Source organism: Vipera ursinii, assembly GCF_947247035.1.
Source record: "Vipera ursinii genome assembly, chromosome: 2".
NCBI lineage: Eukaryota > Metazoa > Chordata > Lepidosauria > Squamata > Viperidae > Vipera > Vipera ursinii.
The window spans coordinates 228,198,225-228,225,139 of record NC_139513.1 but is presented as its reverse complement, the minus strand read 5'-3'; the positions used below and the strand labels follow the sequence as shown (position 1 = coordinate 228,225,139).

At 36.6% G+C, this 26,915-nt stretch overlaps 1 protein-coding gene across 1 annotated transcript in view; it reads right to left on the bottom strand.

Annotated features, from left to right (window-relative positions):
- PCSK5 (proprotein convertase subtilisin/kexin type 5) overlaps positions 1 to 26,915 on the bottom strand; it is a gene marked incomplete at both ends in the record, with an annotated part of 224,946 nt that overhangs the window by 89,951 nt on the left and 108,080 nt on the right. Inside the window, 2 exons of the mRNA XM_083351165.1 lie at positions 5,194 to 5,294; positions 17,470 to 17,682. Coding sequence (XP_083207291.1) covers positions 5,194 to 5,294; positions 17,470 to 17,682 — 314 coding nt within the window. The remainder of the gene's footprint in view (positions 1 to 5,193; positions 5,295 to 17,469; positions 17,683 to 26,915) is intronic.

Below are 26,915 nucleotides of genomic sequence, written 5' to 3'. Positions count from 1 at the left end.
CAGTAGTCATCATGTAGAAAAACAAAATTACATCTGTCTAAATTCCCCCCCCCTCCCCCAACTGTTTGACCATCAATCCCAAAAGAAAAGCCTCTGGTTTCAATTGCACATATTTAAAGTCCTTTGAATCACTGTATGTAATAGAATCTAAAAATTTCTAGCTTTTTTACATGTCCATCAAACATAATAAAATATTGCAGCTGACAGTTTCAACACAGATTTAAAGTGCCTTTGTAACTTCTGGACAATTTCTCTGGTGACGCATACTATTGATATACTGTATAATTTTATAAAAATTCTCTTTAAGATTATAACAATGTAAATTTCAATCCTTTCAGCTGCATATTTCCCACTGTTCCATCTATACATTATAATCAGAATTTTAGTCCACTTTCACTTATATTCTGCTTCAAATTTCAATAAATGTTTACACAATTTTAGCACTTACATGTTCATCATTTGTCCACAATTCTATTTCAAACTCAGTCTTGCAATGTTCACATATGTTTTGAAGAGCTTTCCATCTTCTTAATTTATTTCATCTCTTCTTTTATCTTTACAATCTTTCATTCTTTTTCAAAAGCTGTCAATTTAGTATCAAGTGATTCCAATTTATTGTCATTTACACAAATAATTTTTGAAGTAAATCTTATGCAATTCCTTTCTTTGCAGGTTGCTTTAAGAATTCTTATCTCCATTCTTGCATTTTTATGGCAATTGCCATTATGATGTTATAATTCAGCATTAAAATTTTTAAAAGGCAATGAAGAAAGAAAAGCCCTTTTTTCCTATTTTATCTTCCTGTTCCTTTAATACATTTGTCTCTAATAGCACTCTGCAGTTTCAATCAGCATCACCGTCTGGCTCATATTTATCTTTTGTTTTAAAATCCACCAACTGTCATACTCTTTAATAATAAACAAAGAACATTTTTTTATAAAAGTCCACTTTGTTTCTCTTAATTCTAGTTTATTTAAAAACACTTTCATCGAAGAAATAATCTTTCAAAATAACTGTTCCATTAATCCATTTTTTTTAAAAAATTCATCGACTTGTTAAGGTTTTGGTTAAAGGTTTTTAAATCTTAAAAATCTTTTTTGTCTATTCCTTTGTAAACCAGAAAAAAAACTTATCAAGTGGAACCTTATACTGTCATTCAGAAAAATCTCTCTTTGGCTGTAAATTAATTACATCAGAAATGTTTAAGAAATGAGGGGCTTATGAACTTTGTACCTATATAAACTACATGAAGGTTGTGGGTTTGCTAAAAGTCCTTGGCTTCTGGCTGCTTAGTTCACAACTAACTGCAAAAATTTCAGTTCCTGCAGTCTACTCATGAGGAGCAGTTGTCTGTAGTGCAGGTGAATGATTTCAAGATCTCTTCTTTTTCCAGAGAGACTTTGCTGGCCAGAATTCATCATCTGGCTGCTGATGTCCATCATAATCTCATCCCTGATTCTTCGGGAATAACTGGTTTGCAACCAGAAGTTCTAGAAAAAGGGCTTTCTAAGTGACTAAACAAACTGAATTGGTTAGGGATTTGGAAAGTAACAAACTGAAGACATTTTTTAATAGAACTGCTTTCCCATTAAAATCCAATAAATGAAGAAGAACAAATGCACATAAAATTCTGGAATAATTTGTCGGCTTACTGGTAAGTATTTCAGATTCTAATCTCCCACTTCAGAAAACATATGGCCCCTCTCTATTTTACAATCTGATTGTCAGCTCCAATGTCTTTGTTAATACCTCCTTGGTACTAAGCTTTTTTTATTTGCCATCCAACTAATTTTTTTTCAGATTCTTTTAATTAAAAAGAACAAATAAATGGAAAGGTAATATACTGATAGCAAAACCAATAGCAGTTCCCTACATCAATGCTCTAAAGAGGCAAGAATGCCTCTGAGCCTCTCATAGGTCCCAAACTATTATTAAAAAATAAAAATATATTTGTTCAGCAGTGGAAGATTTTTTTTTTAAATCCCAATGTACCCAGAAAAAACGGAAAACAAGCACAGAAGGGAAATTCTTAGGTACGAAGCAGATGGAGAAAGAAGTTGTTTCCCAATGGTGATCCTTGTCTCTAGTTTCTAGTTTTAGATATGAATATACCCGAGACTCACATTTTCAGGATTATTGTACATGTATGTATGTATGTATGTATGTATGTATTATTTATTATTTATTTATTTATTTTTATTCCATTTATATCCCGTCCTTCTCCGAAGACTCAGGGCGGCTTACAAGCTTAGCAGTAGCCTTCATTCTATGTATATGCCTGCTTATTAGGGCTTTCACACACACCCCAAGCGGCATTATTACAAAGTCAGATTAATTGCCCCCAACAATCTGGGTCCTCATTTTACTTACCTCGGAAAGATGGAAGGCTGAGTCAACCTTGAGCCTGGTGGGACGCGAACCTGCACTAATTGCAGGCAGCTGGTGTTACTTAAGGAGGCATTAGCCCACTGCTCCACCAAGGCTCTGTATATATATATATATATATATATATATATATATATATATATATATGTATGTATGTATGTATGTATGTATGTATGTATGTATGAATGTATGTATGTATGTATATATAAATCCTCACTGGACTTACAATTGCACCCTCCAACAAGTAGACCTATCAGAAAATAAGACGATATTCCTCACTAAACATGGTTACCTTCAGGTTGCACATATAATATAAATGTATATTTTCAATAAATCCAGTAATATCACTTTTATTGAAGAAAAATATTACTAGTGAAATATTTCCCTTAATTTTTGTAAGGCTTCCAAGACTCTTTTGGAGAGCTGGAGGAACTTTGTTATGGGAGAAATGCCAGGTCTACAGGAGAAGGAAGAAGATCCATTGCCCAAACAGCTGTTTCTCAGACGTCAGTAGCTGTAGCTCTAAAGATGTTTGTTGTTTTTGTTGTTCAGTTACTTTCAACTCTTCATGACCTCATGGACATCATTTACCAGGACTGCCAACTGGATATAACTACTATTTTAAGAAAAGCATTGTAGATTGTTGATAATCACTGTGCATCGCAACTATTTGTTTACATATTTTTAGCAAAAGAGTCCTGGCAACAAGCCATTTTCTTTCTTTTCTGTTTGGATTACTATAGTTTAAGCAATTCAGTACAAAAAGTTTGAAGCCTAGAAAACTGGAATCAGAATTTTCTTAAATTTTCTTAAATTTTAAAAATGTTATTTTAAACATTATTAATGTTTTATAGTAATTTTGTTAAACACTGCTATTAAAACAATAAACACTAACACAAACTAAGAAAAACAAAATAACAAAAAGAAAAAAAGAAAATGAAAAATAGAAAAACAAAAGAAAAGAAAAATCAATTTTAAAATAAATATACAATTTATGTAAAATATAAATATATTTTAAATTAAGCATAAAAAGTCCACCAAATGTTTTGAGTTCAGCAATGGTGAAAGAATATTAGCCCAACCCGCTCTAAGCTAAAATAGAGGATATGCAAAAATCTGCCCCCTCTCAAGTGAGAAGTATAATTTTAGAGACAATCTTGGTAACCTGGGCTACATATGTAAGCTAGTAGAAAAACTAGTATATAGTTAGCAAACCTTTTTGTGAAACTATCTGGGATTTCTGCAGTAATAAAATCTTCCCTGGTAATTATTTTTTCTCTCCAGCAGCTATTAGTAAAAGATGCACATGTCATTCTTCCACTAAGTAACATGGCATCTTAGTTCCCCTCTAATTGCAAACTAAAATCACCCAACTTGATTAAACAGACTAAATCTGTGCTAGAAATTCCAAATCAGGAAGAAAGTGGTTTGGGGTGATGGAATCTCCATTGAGTTCTATATGCTAAAAATCAGGGCTTTTTTTTCTCATAGAACGCTCAGAACGGAGTTCCGGCACCTTTTTTGGATGGAACCTTGTAGGGTAGGCAATGCGGGTTGTATGACATGTGTGAGTTCCGGCACCTTTTTCTTTTACAAAAAAAGCACTGCTAAAAATTATTTAGAGCTATCAATTTGGGGTACTGGCATTTGCAGCCTGTCACTGCTTTGATCAGAGTGAAGAAAGCCGTGCTGAGTTACAAGCTCCACCACTTTGCCTTTGTGTGTGATAAAAGGAGAAAAGGGACAAGGCTTCCATCATGATATTGCAACCCTGCTTGTTTCATTCTAGCCCTCCCATTTTCTTCTTCTCCTCCCTTGCAATGACTGCTGATTAGGACCCTGCTATACTTTGATTGTGGAGTAATTCAGCTGCATTTATTATAATCTAGACAGAAATATATTGGTTTCAAAAAAAAAGATAAAACAATTAGTAAATATAATGATCAGAGATGCACAGAAGATGGCCTTAATGTAACATCTAATTGTTAACTGTTACAACTATTGTTTTATCCTTAAAACCATTTGGTTATACATAGACTTTGATCTTATATTCATTATAAGGGGTGGAGCTATACCTATCATTATTTATGATGCATTACACAAATCTGGAATGCTGATTTTTAGGATTAAGCTCTAAATGCACTTTAAAAGAGAGAAATACCAAAGTTAAATTTATTTATTTATTTATTTATTTATTTATTTATTTATTTATTTATTTATTCATTCATTCATTCATTCATTCATTCATTCATTCATTCATTTCATTCATTCACTCATCCAATTTCTATAGCTGCCCATCTCAACCAATGGCTCCTTACAATTCCAAAACTGAAAAGAAAATGGAAGCAATAAAAACCTTTAAAATCAATAGAAACATCCAAAATATACACAGCAGCCATTAGCCAATTAACTATAAAGCTAAGAAATGGGACCCTTAATATATTTAGTGTCCCGGGCTGAGGAACATAGCCAAGTTTCTAAATCTTTATGAAAGGCTAACAGAGTTGGAAGCATTCTAATCTCCCAAAGGAGGATATTCCAGAGAGCAGGAGCCACGATGGAAAAGGCCTGTCTTCTAATTTATGCCAGCCAACACACTATGGCCCATCCGCACGCTGCCTTATCTGCTACATTGAGTTGGACAGTAGAGACTCTTAGAAAAAGGCAGTTCCTCAGGTATTCCTAATATGTGAATACGCGCAAGTATTTTTAAAGGAAAATAACATTTTATAACAATAAGTGAAAGAATGCATAGAATCTTATGTCTTAATGACTTTTCATTAAATAAACAAAAACAAAGGTACTTACTTGGCTTCCAACGCCAGTGCAATGATTCCTGCAGCCATAGGTGCAGAAGCTGATGTCCCTGTATGACTGTCTGTACAACGCTGTCTGAGGTCTGTAGTGATCTGGGGAGGTGGGGGAATGTATGATTAAGAAAAACATTGCCGCAGACAAATCAAAAGTTTATTTTGTTGAAATAATTTATACGCATGTGAAACTATTATTATTCAATGGGATAACTTTTTTTTAATGCCGGTTTTAGTTCTCTAAAGCATGTGGATATTCAAAAATCATTTGCCTCCCAGAATGCTGTAGTAATGAAATGTCTGGCAACAGTCCCATATTACCTTTATGAGACACTTAGTTAGATGATTTGACACTTGGCATTTTATGGTAGTGCTGCAAGTAGAATTAAATTCCAATCTGATATAAATTTTATTCTTTCAGTGGCAAGAGTAGCAGACTCTTGAATAACAGAAGGAGGCACTCTGAATACATTTCTGCCTCAACCAAGGCTGCTTGTATGACAGCAGCTCTTGCAGACGCTCACAACTGAGTACAAATGTACTATTGTACATGCATTGGCTTCCACTTGAGTTGACATAATCAGGGTCCTTCCTCATGTAGGAGCTCACACAGTTTCTGCCCTGTGGATATTTATGCTGTAGGTCTAAAGCAGGGGTGGGGAACCTTGGCTCTTTTATGACTTGTGGACTTCAACTCCCGGCTGGCTCAGGAATTCTGGGAGATGAAGTCCACAAGTCATAAAAGAGCCAAGGTTCCCCACCCCTGCTCTAGAGGAATCCAAATTACATGTGCAATGTCAATTGGGCATCTTTAAAGTATTTACATGATGAGGGTACTGGATGTCTGAAACTTGAGTTTCAACAAAATCCTGTGCTCTGTATAAATAATTGCTGAGGGAATGGGACCTTAGCCTTTTAAAGTTATGCCAGAATCCCATTCTGAAAGTGGATGGGGCAAGGATAAATACTTGGGTCAGGCCAGAAAAAGTAAAGCTTTATATTACATATATTTACTCTGATTACTCCCCATTATTTATTTTCCTAAATTTTCCCTATATATTCTGTTAAAAACATGTCATTATCTAATACAAAGGCTTTTTAAACCCACAAAAGCACCCCATTTTATAATAGCATTTTAATACATGTTTAATACATGTTTTATCTTCAATATAACTACTGCTACAGCTACATAAAAGTAGAAAGTATTAACATATGCATCAGAATTGAGTACTATGAAAGGTTTCCTTCCTGATTAAGCTTGCAAAGCATTGGAAATTAAGTATTAATTGGAAATTAGGTGTGAAAGATTGAAATTGTATATAAGCCATCTTCCATCCAGTTTAAACAAAAATATAAGCTGAAAATGTAAAACTTTGTAAACATATCCAAGCATATTTATAATTTGTAAATATATCAAAACTACCAGTGTGTAGTTATACCAATTAGAAAATAAATATTAAATTACAATTATCAAAATATAAAAGAAACATATGCTGCATACATTAGAACTGAATGTACTTCATCCATAGGAAAGTACATCAGAAATCAACATAAGAAAAAAGAATAATGAGTTTTTGTAACTATAGCTTCAGGACACAATCTACAAAGCTGCTAAAACATGAAATAAAAATTAGTGGAATATAAGTTGGAACAATAAAGGCTACTGTCGGTAAATGATAAATGTAACTGCCAGGAAAAGAATTAATAGAATGCCAAAAGGGAGTTTCCGGTTTGCCATTGTGGCCGCCGCAGCTACTGGAAGTTGTGCTCCATCTTCTGTGTTCAGTTTTGCTCCGCTGGAGGACCCTGGAAAGGGCCGAGAGTCACCCTGTAGGGGCAACAAGCGAGGGGACCCCCACTTGATCACGGGAGGGCGGTAGCCCTTCCATTCGATCCGGGCAGCCCTCCAAACTGGCGGATGAATGACTGGCCATAGAAATATGGCTCGTCACTAGGCTGCAGACAGCCAAAGTCAAACTTACCACCAGGCACTTCTAAAGCACTGTGGATGAGACTGGGTGAGATCTGAACCTCTCTTCAATCCCAAGTATTTTCTTTTCCTGTAAAAGCTGCCCAAAGCATCTTCCCCCTTGTGAGAGGGAAGTGAACTTCTATCCCACCCTCTAAGAATAGCAGCAACTGACTATCTCGGGGAGTTAATACACTGAAAGAATAGCCTTAATCTAACTGGATTTATATGCTTCTAAAATTTGGGGACCAAAAGATTTCTTATCTTTACTGAAGACTTTGGTCTTTATTTACAAAAAAGAAATAAAATTGGAAAAAGGATTATAAAAAATTTGGAAAAATGGCAATGGTGACATCTTGTGACCATGTTTGATATTACAACTTGTTATTGTCTGAAGGAGACTTGGCTTGAAGCCCAGACTACAGAGAAAACTCTTTCAACCTTGACAAATACCAGCTGTGAGAAGCTCAGCTGTGTCCTATACCTAGTTATAAAGCTATTTTCATTCTCTGACTTTAAAGCCCTCAACTTAACATACCATCAAGAGAATATGGATGAAGACCAGGAACAGATTCTTTTTATGTTGAAAGCAATACATGAAACAATTCTTTCAGCTTCTGATGAAATAAGATGCTACAGAAAAGAACAAGAACCCAAATTTTGATTACAATTAAGGAATCAACTACTCAGAAGATAACAGAAGTGGAACAATTAAATACTATGATAGAGGATTCAACTGACCAACAAATACAATCAATGGAAAATCCAGAAAACGGACTGACAACACTGAAAATGGAAAAGACTTTTTATATAAACCAGAAGAAATTTGAGGAGCAAGAAGAACAGTCCAAAGGGAAGACACACAGATCATGACAACTATGGGGATTTGGAATAATAGAGAGATGATTCATTAGCCCTTTCAAAAGATTGGTGACTGGATGGTCTCTGTTATTTCAAATAATATATATAACAACAGAGGGAGATCTATTTGATGACTTCAAAGCACTGACATGGAAGTCGAGCTGGCAAAGGAAGAAAGCTAGAATAAGGCTAAAGAAAATTGGCTTTTGATTTATTAGAGAGGATTTTATATTACTAGTTAAAATAGAATATACTCAAATAGACAAGATGTGTATTTTGAATACTAGATTTTGTTAATTAATTGAGATAAAGAAAACTTTGGTCACTTAAAACTTAGAAGTATAAATATGAAAATTTAAATTTGAATATTGATGGGAAATTAAAAATTGGGGGGAAAATGAATAAGATATTGATTGTCTATAAAGATTGAATGTAAAAGTAATTAAGATATATATAAGCTAAAAATTATTGATAAATGTAATAAGCATGTTTTTACTTGTTGATATAATAAGAACTGTATTAGCTTAAATATGAGACATATGAGACTTAAATATGAGATATTAAGGGAAAAAAGAGGAAGTATTTGTTGAAATAAGGGAAATTTTGGTCATTAAATTTAAGACATTTGGAAATTAGTTGAAAATAAGGATGTTATATTGTATTATTAACTAGTTGATGCAAGATGGTGGGAAATAGAATATACTTAAATAGATAAGATGTGTATCTTAAATATTAGACTTTGTTATGAATTGAGATAAAAAAACTTTGGTTACCTAAAACCAGTAAATTATAAATATCAAAAGTTAAATTTAAATATTGATGGAAACTGAAAATTGGGAAAAATAACAGGACATTGATTGTCTATAAAGATTGAATGTAAAAGCAACTAGGATATGTATAAGCTAAAAATTTATTGATAAATGTAATAATGCTATTTTTACTCAGTTGATATAATAAGAACTGTATTAGTTCAAATATGAGACAGTAGATATTAAGGGAAAAAGAGAGGAAATATTTGATGTGGTACCTTGAGATTTGTACTAAAGATTTTTGTATCCTATCGAATTACCAATTAACCCAGCCACCATGTTGCTTTTTAAATACTTAAATGTAAAATTAGAAAATTAATAAAATATTACAAAAAAAGCCAAAAAGGTGACATGCATAGGCACTTAGTTTGCTTTGTGCTATAACTTTGAAACCAGAAAAGTATTTTGGGTAGAAGATAGGGGTGGGTAGATGGGAAATGATGCAAAAAGCAAATCCTTGCTTTCCTAACAATTGTTAAATATAAAATACTTATTATGTGCCAAACTTGATAATTTTGTATTTAGGTCTACAGAAGTTGTAAATTAAATATCAGTAACAGTATCACTTTTGTAAACTTGTCAGTGACTTGGCATTAAATAGGACATGTTAAAGCTTTGTGAGTTTGTCTACATTGTGTTTCTTAAAGTTTGATCCTAGAATCTCTGATCATCCACAAGACCTTCTCAGGGGTCTGCAAAGTCAAACTTATTTGCCAGCCTATGCTGAAAAATAATACAATATTAAAATCCCATCAAACAACTGTGATAAGCAGTAATGGCAGTGAATGTGTCAGTATTAATATAAATGTTAACAAAGATAACCTATATTCTTTTGGGGTTCTCCATTATTTTTAAAAGTGGGAAGGGGTCTAGAGAAAAAAAAGTTTAAGAAGCCATGTAAACAATGTGAAAGAAAATTTGTATAAAATGATGTTGGTATTTAACACCTGATAAACTGACAAATGTGTATATGGGAATGTCAAATAAGTGTTGGAAATGCAATTAATACCTTTTATCATCTCTTGCAAAATGCTAAGAAATATTGGAACAAAATATGTATTTTGACTCAGAAGATACTAAAAAAATCAACATGCAATTAATAATAATAATAATAATAATAATAATAATAATAATAATAATAATAATAATAAACCTTTATTGTCAAAGTACATGTGTACATTGAGATTAGCTGAGCCTCCCCCTGTGCTCTCTCCCCCCAACACACAGTGACAACAAACCCTCCATCCCACCACACTATGTGGACCAACTACACCACACACCGGCCTCCCAAGTCAATTAAATAAAGTTAATTAAAACTGAAGCTTTCTATTTTTAGGTATGATGGATACTAAACTGAAAGAAAACATGGGACTTTGTTCTTATATATAACCTCAGCAAGACTTCTATTCGCATAGAGGAGGCAAGTCCTAGGCTGGAAGTATAAGTTGGGAAATTAATAGAGCTGGATGAGATGGCAAAACTGACCACTTTGATGGAAAAAAAATTGTCTAGCTTTGTTTCCATTTGGATACTACTTTTGAATATCTTGCTAAAAAATAATAGAAATGAAACTGATTTTGGTATTTGATGATTAGAAGTGTTCCAATTATAGAAATATTGTGTATTGTTTTCCTTTTGTTTGCTGATTTACATATTATGCTTTTATTTTTTTATTTAAATATAGAGTCAGGTTACTTTACTATATATTTGTATCTGTACTGAAGAAAGTTAGAAAGTACTCTTTTTCTATTTTTTTTTCATATTTTTTCATTTCTTGTTATAATTCTTGTTCTTGTTTTTCTCTTTTTCTATGTTTTTGTATTATTCTGTATTTGTGGTTTATTTAAATTCAATAAAGTCATATATAAAAAAGAAACACTGTATAGAATTAAATGCTTAAGGTCTATAGGTCCACTGCCCAGATTCAAAATTTTATAGTGCCTGAAATTGATTTCATATGGCAAACTGACCACTAGGGATGTAGAAAAAAATCGCTGGCTATTTCTGATCTTTATTAAACTGGCTCCAGTGGGAACATTTGGTAGCATACAACAAGTCAATCAACAATAAATGTAGATATGTCCTCTCCTGCTCCTTCATTAAATTAGCATGAAGGAGATTGTTTCATTCCAGTATGCAGTTGGATAGACTCTGACAAGTGTTAATTTTAAAAAAATAAATAAAAAAGAAACCCACTAATAAGTTTATATTACATTTATATAATTGATTAATTGATAGAGCCTTGGTGGAGCAGTGGGCTAATGCCTCCTTAAGTAACACCAGCTGCCTGCAATTAGTGCAGGTTCGCATCCCACCAGGCTCAAGGTTGACTCAGCCTTCCATCCTTCCGAGGTAGGTAAAATGAGGACCCAGATTGTTGGGGGCAATTAAGCTGACTTTGTAATAATGCCGCTTGGGGTGTGTGTGAAAGCCCTAATAAGCAGGCATATACATAGAATGAAGGCTACTGCTAAGCTTGTAAGCCGCCCTGAGTCTTCGGAGAAGGGCGGGATATAAATGGAATTAAAATAAATAAATAAATTAATTAATTGAATTTCCTTTTTAAAAATTAAACATAAAATAATGAAGTACTTTTCAGTCATTTAATTTACACAAGGCAGACTTAGAGCCTCTTAGAAATATAAAAAGGAAAAATGGAAACTTGTAGAAGCAACAACTTGCTTTTGAGTTATCAATATTTTGTTTGAGAATATTCCCATTATTTCAGCTAACAAAGTAAATAAACTATTATGATAGAGACAAACATAAGATCAGTAAAAGGCACTCACCAAAAAAATTCTTCCCATCAATCTCTTCTATCACTTAAGCTTCAGCCAAAAAAAGTCTCAAATGAAAATCTTGCAGAAACAAAAAATATACCCCAGGCTTATAACTCCTCTGAATTAAGCAAAAGGTTATTCTGCCTCTCCTTATGAAGTGGCTATCACTGAAGATGACCCAGAATGTAGTTGGGTCGTAGAATGTAGTTGCCTGTCTGCTGGCAGTAGAAGCCAATATAGTGGAGAGATGGTGTTGTTATTTGTTACACTATTACCTTGAAACAGAATTCTCATTGAGGTCAGTTAAAATTGTGCTTTTCCACAGAGACTTTGAAGAAGAGAGCTGCATATTGGGTTAACAGCAATACTAGGGGCTATTCCATTATTTTGCCTTTCTGATGTTGGTTATGCTTTTATGTTGGTTTTATTTATTTTCTTAATATGCTGTGACTATAAGCCTCCTGGAAACTATGGAACTGATGGCATACCTCATATTGTTTATAAATAATAAATAAATGTAGGCCACAATATATGTACCATCTTGAGATACTGATGTTTATATTATACAGATTAATAAGAACAGTAAGATCCAGAATTAGTTTTGAAGAAATATATCAATAGCATAATTATTTGTAATTCCCTTTCCTACAAATGTTACACTGAAGCCTTCTTAAAGTTGCCAAATCCCCAGGAGAGGTGGTTTGGACTACATAGGATTGAAGAAGCAGAAAGGGCAAGAAAGTCTTAGTGAGTCAACTGATTTTATTTATATGAACTCTGGATTCAAGTTATATTGCTTGTTACATTGTTTGTTTTAGCTCAAAGCATCAGAACAACATTATTAATAAAGTTATGAGTGTAGTAAGATTAGGCATAATTAGATTTGTGCTGGATTACAGCCATAGACACTGAATTATTATTCACATATTAATCCCATCATCAGTCTTATTTCAATTATTTAAAGAGAGATTTCACTCAGAAAAGGATAACAAAAACTCTCTGAATGGAAATTCTACTTGAGCCATATAAAATATTTTGACGTGAACTGGCCAAACTAATTTTTCTTCTTTAAATCAAAGTTGATTAAATATATCTGCTTTGTATATTATCCCAATTGTCATCTAATCTTTTAAATGATGAGAAACCGGAAGTTGCCTTGTCTGACTCAATACCTGCTCTCTCTCCCCTCATATTTGAATGTCCTGCTCTGCTTCAAGAGCCTTGAAGACCTTCCCCCAGTCCTTGCATGGAAACTTTGGAATTATTTATAGGTAAAGTTGTGTTATAGCTTTTCCCTCCAGATTAATAATTCATCATCCTAGTCATCTTGAGTGAAATGAACTTATAATTAAGGATTCTAGAGTCAGGTGGTCTCATAATTAGGCATGTGCAAACTATTTTGCCCTTTTTTTCAACCTGAAGTGGCAATTCCAAGTATTCTAAATAAAAAACGAAACATGGAAGTTCTGTTACAGCCTGGTGTTAAATAGCGGGTTCTTTGGTGCAGGAATGAAGACGCAGAAAAGAGTACAGGGTAACTCATTGTTTATTTCATGCTGTGACTGTACTGGGGAAAATGGCTGCAACCAGCCGCAATATATAGTCTAGCCCCTAGGCGGCAGCCAATAGGTTTGAATCAACCATTGCCGCCTGGAGATAGCCAACTGCAGCACAGGAGACTTGTAGTCTGGGTTGCTAGAGAGCCGTTAGCTGCTCCAGCAACCCACGTGGTGTTTCCAAGAGCCTAGTACATAACACCCCTCCCCTCTTAGATCAGACTATAACACCAATTAGTCTCAACAATTGTCAAGACTCATTATCCAAACACACTAAAGTAAAGTGATAATAATAATACAAATAATAAAAAGCCATGTAGGTTACAATGAGATTAAACAACGTCTCAATGAACAGGCTTCACAATTTGCACTATTAGGCAGCTACAACATAGCACTAGTTTCTGTAGTATAGTGGCAACAGGTTTCACAACAATATATAGCTCTTTATTTTACAACGTCTGAAAGATATGAAGGAGACTTGGGTGCCCTAGAGGAACGTCTCGGAGTTCCCATCACTTTGGTCTACCAGAGTGCATTTGATGCACTCTGGCTGGCCTCTCCAGGTTGGCCCAACCCAGAGTCAGAGTAGGCACAGGGGTTGCTGAAGTTCTGTTGGCTTGCTCCTTAAGGGGATGCATGTTGCACTCTAAAGCTCCCTAGTTCTCCCTCTGGTTCCACCTCAGATAAGAAGGAGAAGTCCAGGTAGTCCATGTGAGGGCTGGCTTGGCCACAAGTTTGAGGACCTTGGGAGGGACTTATGATGCAGTCCCCGCTTAGTGGCCATTCTGGAAACCGTTTCCTGAGCTGATCAATGTGTTGTCTGACAACGCCCTCCCTCCAACCCCACTTCATAAGATAGGGGTCCGGATGCCTTGGTGATTTGATCAGGAACCCACAGATTCCTATGACCATAGTTCATGGCCCAAACCCAAACGCCCTTGTGCAGCCCCCTCAGGGGTTTTGGTTGAGAGGCTTCTGCTGCCACTCTATCTGGATGCAACCTGTCCTGTTTAGTAATCAAACGCCTCCCCCAATGTAGTTCTGCAGGATTTTTGCCTGTAGCAGTGCAGGGCGTAGAATGCTGGCAGAGTAAAAAAATCTGCCAATCTGTGATGCCAGTCACCTGTGACAATGCGCTTGAGTGCTTCCTTCGTTGTCCTCACCATGCGTTCAGCTTGACCATTAGAAGATGGATGAAAAGGCGCAGATGTTGCATGTCTGATGAGATTAGCTCTAAGAAATGCCTGAAATTCAGCAGCAGTGAATTGGGCTCCATTGTTTGAGACTAAGACATCTGGCAACCCATGTGTGGCAGAGTTTTCTCAGCACCTGGATGGTCCTAGCAGTAGTCATATTAGGAATTAGAATTACTTCCAGCCATTTTGAGTGGCTATCCACTACTGTAAGGAAGAGCTGCCCCTGAAAGGTCCCAGCGTAGACCAGGGAGTATGCATTTGGCATCCTCACAGTAGACCGTTTCTTCGAACTTTGTCAATTTGGCAGGCTGTACAGTTTGAATGGCGCCCCCGGAAGCTTTGTCGGCCATCACCTCATCTTGTGCTTCAGAAAACGTTAAATTTGGCCTAGCAAATAGTATCTGCTGAAGCGTTCTGTCCCGTAGGCTACAGATGAGCTGGTCTTGTAGTCGCTCTTCTAAATTTGAAAACTTGTATAGGCATGCAGCCTGCCTTAGGCCCGCTATGAACTCCGATGCTGACTCCCCGGGAAGCTGCGCTCTTTGGTCAAACGTGAACCGCCAAGCCATTTCAGACATCTTGGGCGATCTGATTGGCTCTGAGGTAGTTTTCTACTTGCTATAAATATGATGGCCATTCCTCCGGGTGTTTCACGTCGAATTCTCGCAGTTTTCCAACCTTTGGCATTCTTTCTTGCTGGTTCCTGTGTTCTTCTGGATCCTGCTTCAGGCTCAGGGAATGAGTCCACTGAGCACGAGGTCGCTAGCATAGCTTGCTAGCCGACCTTGGGGGGGGAAATGCCTCTTCTCTCCGGCGTGTGCTGCCTTTCCCTCGTAGACTTCAGCTCTTTATTTGGTGAAGCAGGATTCCACCTTCGTCGCCACTGTTAAATAGCAGGTTCTTTGGCACAGGAATGAAGAAGATGCGAAGTTGAGTACAGGGTAGCTCATTGTTTATTTTGTGTTGGAACTGTACTGAGGGAATGGCTGCAACTAGCCGCAATATATAGTTTAGCCCCTAGGTAGCAACCAATAGGTTTGAATCAACCATTGCCGTCTGGAGATAGCCAATTGCAGCACAGGAGACTTGTAGTCTGGGTTGCTGGAGCCGTTAGCTGCTCCAGCAACCCACGTGGTGTTTGCAAGAGCCCAGTACATAACACCTGGGTCTAGCCACCTTCTTCTAATAACTAATAGGCTTCCTTGCAGAAATTGAAAAGGGACACTTTGGAAGGTGCTATTTCTTTGAGGCAGATAGGTGGCTGCCTGCAAATGCATGTAGATTTATAATAGACAGATGCAGTTGTCATTATAACTGCCAGATTTTTCTGCAAGCAGAATTAGGATTATGCCTGGATGATGTTACCACTCCATCACTAAATAGTAATTTGACACTGTCAAGATTTCAAGAAAACTTTAAAATAAAACTGACCCAACAGTTGCTTGCATGGTTTTGAATTTATTTATCAAATAGATAGCATGGAGTGACTGGACAGGTTTAAATGCATAGTACTGCTCAGTCCAATAGTTTAACTGCACTACTTGAGATTAAGAGAAATCCCACAGAATCGTGTTTTTGCTATTGTTACTCTTATATCAGAGAAATGTGAAGAAAGCTTGGTAGGCTTTATACTCTTCTTGAACATTAGAAACCAAAGCTAGTCTAGGACAGCAGATTAGCATTGATAATAGTTTGGGTAATGAAACATCTGCAAGAAAAGAACAAGTTCAGAGAGCACCAAGGATGCCTCATTTCAACCCTGAGCTACAACTGTTCTTCTTTATTAGTACTAGAAGCCAAAATAATGTTTATACGTTTTACAGGTAACATGCTGTAATCTATAACTAAAATTCATGCAAAGTTACCTTTAGAATCCTTGCATTTTTGGAAATCATTAATTATATTTCAACTGCTTGGATTCTTTAGTCTTATTTATTTAATTAATTTAAAACACAGGAATGATGCTAGGTTGAATTATTTATGGCTTCAGCATGGAACATTTTAAGAAAATCTTATCTAGAAATATTTGAACAATATGTGTTACACTATATCAGGCATGTAAAACACAAGGCCCGGGGGCCAGATCCAGCCCGCAAAGTGGTTTCATGTGGCCCGTGAAGCCATCCTGGAAACAGTGAGGGAACAGCCCCCACTGCCTTGGCCCTGGCCCAGAGACCCTCCTTCTGCCAGAGACCCTCAAATCTGTCCCACTCCTGCCCAGGCCCCCATAGGCACCCTGGATGCGAACAATGTAGAGCTGGCCATGCCCACCCAGTAGGCCATACGCACTCTAGCCACGCCTACCCAGTAGGCCACACCCACCCTGGCCATACCCACCTGGCCCCTTGAGGGCAACCGCAATGTTGATGCGGCCCTCAATGAAATTGAGTTTGACACCCCTGCACTATATCAAGTTTTTGAGTGAATGGAAATTAAAGGGTTGTACAAGAGTAGATTATCAAATATTTTGTCATAAAACCAATATTGCCAAAATACTCTTGAATTCAAGAAGGTAAATTTCATCATGGGAATATTTTTGCTAGAAAAATGAATGACTTCTTCCTCCTTTTACCATTTTTTGAGATTATAGAAAAAAACCCAAATATATATAATTTATCAAAAGAAAAATAAGTAGAAGAAAGCAGATGACAACAGAATAATTACTGGAATGAAGAGTTACCTCAGAATTTGTCTTTAAAATTAATCATCTGAAAACAGCAAGGTTTCCAGGAGAGATGGCTAATATCCCAGATTATTAGAAGAAACGATATATTTTGAAAAATAGCCGATCTTAACTCCTTATTAGCAGCAAGAGACTGAAAAGGAGAAAACATTAAACAAATTTGTATTCATGATGGAAAACTAGGATTGAGAGAGAACAAATGTGTTTTCCCCTCCCTTCAGTTGGAAGATTTTTCTGTATGTTTGTTTCTTGTGCAAGTCAGTTTTTGGTTGAGGATGAAAAATATTTTTTTAGGAGCAAATCCTTCAAAATATATGTAAAAAATGTCAAGTAACTTTAGGATAAATAACACCTAAAATATATTTACAAAAATAAGTTGTTAATTTTATGAACGTCAATCATGGTGAAAAGACCACATACAATTTTCCTGTCATAGGATTCTCCGCTGCTGTAGGTTGTGGCTAATGTTGATGCACATTCTTCTAGATACCAAGGCTTCCTTCCACTTTCAGCTGTGCTACTGATGGAGATGGTATAGATGCTATTGGTGTAGCCATCACACGAGCAATGATCTTTACTTCTTCCACCATTTCCAGATGCCCACACATAAATGGAGCCCAAGTTGTTTCTGCCCTATTTGAAATAAATTAAACAAATATTAAAATTAGAAGCAGATAATAAGTTGTAATAGCCCTTTTTGGTAATTTAATTTGGATAAAATATTTTATTTCTAATTTAAATTCATCCTGTAAAGTAGCAAATATAGGTTATAATACTCTCCCATTTTATGTCCTTGTTGCTAATAATTGCTGGCCCAAAAAGGTTATGAAACTATCAGTGAATAAATTGTTTTTCCTGAAGTATCTGGAACAATGCTGGCAGGTGATGAGAAATGACAAAAACCAGAGTAGAGTATAATCCCATGTTCGGGCCTATACTGTGGCAGTAAAAGCAGTGAACCATCAATACCTGTCAGACTAAGTTTTGTACACATTGGTGTGGATGCTCTAGTACTCTGCTTCTTTCCCCCCCGCCCCCGCTTTTTTAATGAAACGACTAAGGTCGTTTACGAGAACTTATCTCGCAGCATTGAGGGTGGCTAGGTGGCTAGGTCTAACCACTTTGCCACCCTCATTGCGTCCGCAGATAATCGCCCGGCCGCCCTGTTTAGGGTAACTCGCTCTCTCCTTAATCAGGAGGTGAGGGAGGAACCCTTGCAGGGTCGAGCGGAGGAGTTTAGTCGATTTCTGTCGGACAAAATCACTCGGATCCGGACCGGTTTGGACTCCGACTGGGCAGAGTCGGACGAAGAGGATACGGGTGGTCTTGTCGATTTAATCTGGGAAGAGTTTGATCCTGTGACCCCTGAAGAAGTGGACAAGATCATGGGGAAGCTGAGCTCCACCACGTGTTTGCTGGACCCGTGACCCTCCTGGCTGACTTATGCAGCCCGGGATGGGACACGAGGCTGGCTCCAGGCAGTGATTACTGCTTCTTTGAGTCAGGGTAGTTTTCCCGCCGCCTTGAAGGAGGCGGTGGTGAGACCCCTCCTCAAGAAGCCTGCCTTGGACCCAGCAATTTTAAACAACTATCGTCCGGTCTCCAACCTTCGCTTTTTGGTGAAGGTTGTTGAGAGCGTGGTGGCGCATCAGCTCCCTTTGTTCTTGGAGGAAGCTGACTACCTAGACCCGTACCAATCGGGTTTCAGGCCCGGGTACAGCACGGAGACGGCATTGGTCGCGCTGGTGAATGATCTCTGGCGGGCTCGGGACAGGGGTTGTTCCTCTGTCCTAGTCCTTTTAGACCTCTCAGCGGCTTTTGATACCATCGACCATGGTATCCTGCTGTGACATCTCAGGGGGTTAGGAGTGGGAGGCACAGTTCTCCAGTGGTTCTCCTCTTACCTCCTGGGACGTTCGCAGTCGGTGTTAGCAGGGGGGCAGAGATCGACCCTGAGACCTCTCATCTGTGGAGTTCCTCAGGGATCGGTTCTCTCGCCTCTCCTGTTCAACATCTATATGAAGCCACTGGGTGAGATGATTTGTGGTTTTGGAGTTGGGTATCACCAATATGCTGATGATACCCAGCTTTTTATTTCGACCCCAAACCACCCCAGTGATGCCCTCGATGTGATGTCCCGTTGCCTGGAGGCGGTCCGGGTCTGGATGGGGAGGAACAGGCTTCGACTCAACCCTGACAAGACTGAGTGGCTGTTCGTGCCGGCATCCCGGGAAATTCCGATTATTCCATCATTGGCCATGGGGGGGTGAGCTATTACCCCCCGTAGATAGGGCCCGCAACTTGGGGGTCCTTCTAGACTCACAGCTCTCTTTGGAAGAGCATATTGGAGCTGTGACTAGGGGGGCCTTTGCCCAGGTTCGCCTGGTGCGCCAGTTGCGGCCCTATCTAGACCGGGATGCCTTGCGCACAGTCACTCATGCGCCCGTGACCTCTCGTCTAGACTACTGTAATGCTCTCTACATGGGGCTGCCCTTGAGGTCCACCCGGAGACTCCAGCTGGTGCAGAATGCAGCCGCGCGAGTCGTCTTGGGAGTTTCCCGATACTCCCATGTTACACCTTTGCTCCACGAGCTGCATTGGCTACCGGTTGCTCTCCGGGTGAGGTTCAAGGTGTTAGTTATGACGTACAAAGCCCTTCATGGCATGGGTCCGGATTACCTACGGCAACACCTGCGACCGGCGTCAACTTCCCTCCGTCCAGTGCGCTCCCACAGAGAGGGCCTCCTCAGGGTGCCGCCGATCAAAGAATGCCGATTGGTGACCCCCAGGGGGAGAGCGTTCTCTGTGGGCGTGCCAGACCTCTGGAACCGCTTACCGGTTGAGCTCCGGACGGCCCCCAACCTTCGCTCCTTCCGGCGCGATCTTAAAACATTCTTTTTCGAACAAGCTGGCCTGGTCTGACAGGATGGGGTTGGGTTTTTAAAATTAGTTTTTAACTTAATATGTATTGATTTTATGGGCATGATGTTTAATGGTTTTTTAATTTTTGTATTTGATTTTTATTGTGTATTGCCCTGTTCACCGCCCTGAGTCCTTCGGGAGAAGGGCGGTATAGAAATCAAATTATTAAATTAAATTAAATTAAATTTTACACTTGGTTGTAAAACAAACAGGAGATGCAGCGGCAAGCCTAAATGCTGCCTAGAGACTGTGAGGAATAAAAGGGGGCAAAACAGATTATGAAGAATTCACAGCAAGATGAGGTTACTATTAGTTCAGAAGTCTTACAGTACCATAGAGGTTCCATCTAAAACTCTTGATGAGTAGCACTTTCCCCGAAAGAGGTATTATGTAGTCTAAAATCATGGCTTCTTTTGAAAGAACAGCTGGAAGACATGTCCAGGAGCACCTTTGGCTAATTTTTGCAGGTCTGCCAGTTACACTTAACTTTATCCCAAATCAGGAGGCACTGAAGATAGTGACTCACTTCATCTCTCTTTTATGTGTGGCTTAATTTTGCATGAGGCTGCCCTTTTTTTTTTATTCCATTTATATCCCGCCCTTCTCCGAAGACTCAGGGCGGCTTACAAGCTTAGCAGTAGTATAGATGACTCAGAAGATGACTCAGAAACAGCAATTTTTACAAAATGCAGAAACCTGATTTATTGTCTTTAGGGTCATCTTGTGCAGGTAGTATATGCCTGACCCAACTTGTCTAGCAGGAAAATGATCCAAGTGCCCAGCTTGAGAAAAACATGGGTGCTTAGTACACAGATAATCACATTTCCAGGATACTTTATATATTGTGCAAAATTTGTATATACATATCCAAAAATATTTTCATTTACTCACTATATTGTTTTGTAAATTTCAGCAGGATTCTTCAAACCCAAAGATATTGTTGAAAAAGATGCAATATATATATTTGTCACTATCAAATTTATTTGAAAACTGTGGGACAGTATATTTTGAAAATATACCTTGATCCCTTTTTAATGCCAAATTGACACTATGATATAACCCATATCTCAAAATTGATTAAAAATTGATATTGTGAATATCTGAATGGATGTTGGGATCTTTTATATTAATAAAACTAGTGGATGATAATGATGAATTTTTGTCATTTTCTTTGTTAAAAGATAAATAACATTTGTCAGTTGCTACTAAAAGGGACGCAGTTGCTACTAAGGGACATGGTGGTTCAGTGGGTTAGTACGCTGAGCTTGTTGATCAGAAGGTTGGCAGTTTGGCAGGTCAAATCCCAAGTGCCGCGTAACAGAGTGAGCACCTGTTACTCATCCCAGCTTCTGCCAACCTAGCAGTTCGAAAGCACGTAAAAATGCAAGTAGAAAAATAGGGACCACTACGGAGGGAAGGTAACAGTGTTCCATGCGCCTTTGGTGTCTAGTCATGCCAGCCACATGACCACGGAGATGTCCTTGGACAAGCGCTGGTTCTTCGGCTTTGAAACAGAGATGAGGAGTGGCCCCTAGAGTCGGAAACGACTAGCACGCATGTGCGGGAGAACATTTACCTTTACCTTTACTAAAAGGTAGTATTTACAGTTATTTATTTGACATCTTGATTTGGACCAGCAACATTTCATCTCAAAGTTAGCTTATGAAATTCTGAGTCCAAAAAGTCAACAAACAGTCTTTATAAATACCAGTTATTCATATATCAATGTGATCTGTTATTTGATAAGAAATGTGAGACCCTCATTTTGTCTTAAAAAAGGAAAATGTTTAAACTTCAATACTAAACAGTTATTGGATCTTAGATTACAAGTTATACAACAAAAAATATTTCCAACATATTGAAGCTCAGAGTATTTGTACAGAAGAATAAACAACTGTATTATTGGAGGTGCAACCAAAATAACACTTTGTTAAATCATAAGTTTTTGCAGTGTTCTAAAGTCACAATTTTTTATTTTTTTTTAATCCCATTTATATCCTGCCCTTCTCCGAAGACTCGGGGCGGCTTACAATCTAAAGCACAAATCAATGTGCTTAGCAATAGGGGAAGAAATATAATAATTAGATATATTAATTTGACTTCGAAACAAATCAAAGTAATATTTTCAGATGCACATAATCTGTCGAACTATATAACCACAACGGTTATATAGGTTGTGAAGGTTGACGGCTAGTCAATGGTAATAGATTTTTGTGTCTTTATTATTGCCAAGAGATTAATTTTAAAGATTGGAAAGATACATTTATGGCTCCAATTACCCAGTAGGTTCCATATCATATATTACTTGCATCCTACAAACAAGCTGCCTATAGATATAGATTATGTATGAACAATTAAAATGAAATATGGTTATCTTTTGTTGAAGTGTTAAAAATTCATCCTCCCTCCTCCACTCTGAGAAGTCATATATACAATTTCAATCACTTTAGACTAGTGATTAAGCCACCACACTAGAAACTGCTTTAACCACAAAAGCCAGTTGGTTGAGTTTGGTCCACTCACTCAACCTATTATTTTAGACTTAGGCCACAAACAGGTTGATCAATTTCTGTGCAACCAATGGATCAACAGTCAGCTGAGCTGAAAAAAAGAGCCGTATCTGCACTAGTAGGAAAATAATGATGAATATTTCGAACACACAATTTGTGTGTGTGTGTATCTATCTATTGTATGCCCCTCTCTCTCTCCTACACACACACACACACACACACACACACAAACAATTATATCTACATATCAGCGTTAATCTGAACTAGTAGGAAAATGATGAAGATGAAAAAAGTATACACATGAATCTATCATCTGTCCCCCCCTGTATATATTCATTTATATCTACATATCAGTGTTGTTTTTAATATATATTATATTATACATAATGTATTGTTATAATATATAAAATATAAATTAGTATAATTTATTTAATAAAACAGGATATATTAATTAAATAAATTAAAAGATACTATTTTTTTGAAAGCAGAATGTTTCATTTGAAATGAGCAGACATTTTAGAACAGGGGTGTCAAACTGCCAGCCCGCGGGCTGGACAGAAGCCACGCCCATCCCATTCCGGCAATGGCAAAACTGTCCAGATACGTTGCATGACGTCATGTGACGTCGTGACTTTGACATGTCTGTTTTAGAGTATTACATTGTTCTGCATTTTTCAACAAAATTTTGTTTAATCCATGTCAGCTATATTTAGTCTGATCCCTAAGATTTTAAAATATACAGCATGCATTGAATCAAAACTCTTTAGTTATATTTATTCCAAAGTTAGGCAGTACTTACAAATTATTGCTTTTTTCCTGCTATTATTTTAATTTTCCAGATTGTATCTAGATATTGTTGGGATCTAGGAATGTTCCAGGGAACCAAGTTAATACACAAGTAGCTATCTGATGAATTGTCCCCTTTTCTCTGTCTGTTCCTCAAGGGTGATTGGGCATTCTCTGAACTTGGGAAATTCTATGCCATATCTAAGGCTAAAGCATCAGGATTGTAAAGCAAAATTTTATTCAATGATGTTAAACATTTACAAGCTGAATTTCAACTACCACAAAGGAAATCTGTTTTCTTTTCAAATTGTAAATTCCATTTTTAATGTCATTTTAATAACCCTTCATTTAGAAATGTATATAAATTGATTCATACTGTGTTTTTCCCCTGATTTTGCCAATCTTGTCAGAAGAAATCTTCTAAATGTTATTAAGCAAAGGCATTTTTTATATAGATTCTAACTTCAACCTAAATGCCATCTATAACTTTTCTTTGCAAATATAGCATTAAATATAGCATTAAAGTGATAAATAAAATATAATTATCAAAATTTTGACTTCCAGTGTGTTTAATATCTACGGTTAATCTCTATGGATTACAATTTTGTTAATATCAAACTATCTGTGGTTGCTCATTGCTCTTCCATTCTAATTGCTACAGATCACTGTTTCTGTCTTCCTATATATTTTGTGCCACATAAACTTAAGTCCTTTCTTCCAACCAATTTTGTCTTTTTTGAACCAATTAAAAAAAAAGATAAAGAGGAGAAAAATAACTGAAGAAAGAATCATTAATTACACTTACTTGCAACTTGTTTGTCAGTCATATAAATGTTGATGCTGACTTAGGAAAGGCTTTAATTTTCTTCAGAGAAATTTAATGAAAATTAAATATTTTTGAAGAAAATATTCTTAATTTTCTGTCATCAACATATAAATCTTTGTAACTAAACTCTCAGTGGGCTATAACTGTTTACAGGATCAGTCTTAAGCGTATATTATAATCCTTTGGAATCGGAGTTTGTCTCATTTATTAATATATATATTTTAGCTCTGTGTTGGCCAAACACTCTAGATGAAAGAAAGTGTATGAGATGAAGAAGACTTTTCTATTGTTTTACTTCCTTACAAAATTCTTGACAAATCAGTTTACCCAATATAGTCTGTTTTTCTTTTCTTTTTTTTTCTCAACAACCACTGGCTTTTAACCATTAATGTTTGGAACAGCTGCAATGAATCTTCTAGGGATTCTGAATTAGATACCTCATAAGTCATACAGAACTCAGAATATTAGTCCTCCCAACCTTAGTCTCTATTATTGCACAGCATCATTGTTTTTTAATCCTGACCCCAGTGTTATTTGCCTCCAGATACTTGTAATACAAAAATAGGCTTTGGAACTTTGTAGATGAAGTTTCAAAGAAATTGCATGAATTCTTCTATTTAAGATGCAATTTTATTTATAGATTTTTTTAAAAAAATCTTCAGAATAAAAAAAATGTTTAAAAACTTATCAATTTATATAAGCTATTTCTAGTCTGGATTTACAAATGAATAATAAAGAATCGTAAGTGATTGCATCATTTGGAACAGACAAAGTAGTTACAACTATTCCCTAAAGAGATATAATTAGCATTTAATTTTCAAACATAGCAAAAACAAAACAAAACAATAAAGGCTGCTGGCTGAAACAAAAGTCAGTGCATGTATACACTCTGAACTTTCACTTTTAAAGCTATTTTAGTTGCTTAATCTCCATTTTTCAAGGAGAAATATCCTAAATGTTTCTACCACCTGAAATATATTTTGAGACCCTAACCCAGGGGTAGGCAACCTTGGCTCTTTTATGACTCGTGGACTTCAACTCCCAGAATTCCTGAGGAGCCAGGATTTCTGGGAGTTGAAGTCCATGAGTCATAAAAGAGCCAAGGTTGCCTACCCCTGCCTTAACCCAGCCCTGAGAAATGCCACCTCAAGCACTGTGTCACAGCCAGCTACCCCAGTGCCACAGTGGGAAGTGGCAGTTACCACCACATTAATGCCCAATGAACTTTTTGGCTCCTATCCAGTTCACTAAAAAGAAAGATACCCTGACTACAAGAAGGCAGTGAATGTGCCAATCAAGGAAAAAAATCCAATATCTAACTTCTTTTGCAGATTTTATCTTCCCTTCTTTATAATTCTGAAAAGAATTTGCCATGAAAAATCTGTGCAATAATTCACAACAATGAATGCCTAACATTTTCACTATGAAGTCCTCTGTTCAACCTGATTTGGTAAACTCAGTAACTTAGTAACTTTTAGATTCCCAGAATCTGGTGGATTTTATTCTTTGATTTGGCTAAATATAGAAATAGAGACTATTCTTCAATAAATCTTTTACAATTAAATTATCCTGCCTCGTTTATAGAATTTTACAGGATTTCAGAACATCTTGCAGATGTTTCCCACTGCTTCTCATTTCTTTTTCTCTTTCCACAAAAAATCCATTAGAGAAAAAATGGGAATTTCTGCATAAACAACACATTTAGCTGATGGTACTAGGCACTGTTCATCTGAGAACACCCAATATAAAATTATCTTGCAAAAATAGAATGGCAAATAAACCAACACTCACAGGTATTAGAAGTATTTTTCATAATATATAATCCCTTGAACTAATCATTAAGATATTTCAGTGGAATCTTTATCCTACATTTGCTTCCTTTTGTTCTAATTCAATTCTACATCTTCAGACATACAAGTTTACTTCCTTCCCCAATAAATATTAAATAACATAAAATGCCTGGATGAACTAAATCAAAAACAATTTAGCTCAGTGTCAGATTTCCAACAGAGGTCACCACGTGCCTCAGAAAACATGATGATTTAAGTTAATAATTCTCTTCCACTCTTACTTCCCAATAGCTTTCTTAATTAATTACTAATTAATGGTATTGAGAAGCATTATATCTTTGAGCTTGAGTTATTTTTCAGTTATTCAGTTATGTTCATCTCACTGATAATCTAGCCAAATTTATACTGTTCATAAACACAACAATGTTTAAGCACACTTCTGTAAACCTCAAATATGCAGAAGTGACCCCTACAAAGAAAGAAAGATGTAACAACAGGCCTCAAATATTTTAATTATGACTACATAAGCTTAAATATTTTCTAAATGTTGACAGAAAATGTTGAATGGGAAAAAAATGAAGTATAATAACTTAAAAGGACAGAGGAAAGGAGATCTAATTTTTTAAAAAGTGAGATTGTTAATGTCATTGTTCACACTGAGAAGTTATCAATCAAAGTAATTTGGATAAAAAAAGAACAACCAATAGAAATAAATGAAAACGTCCAATGCATCTGGGATTAAGTGCCCTATCTCCAAAAATAAATTGGAAATGGGAAGAGGAAAAATTCAGTAGATTGGGAAATGGAAAGCAGCGGCTTGAAACTGAGCAAAAATGCTCCACAATTAAACTTTTTTCTCCTATATCAGTCTATGCTGCCAAAATGTCATCATCTACACACAAGGAGGAGAATAAACATACCTGGGAAAACAACTACCAGTAAGCAAACATGTATATTGTACTAGCCACTGAGCATAGTAAAATATTTTTCTAAAACACTATTGGAACAATTATACAGGAAACCTAGATTTTA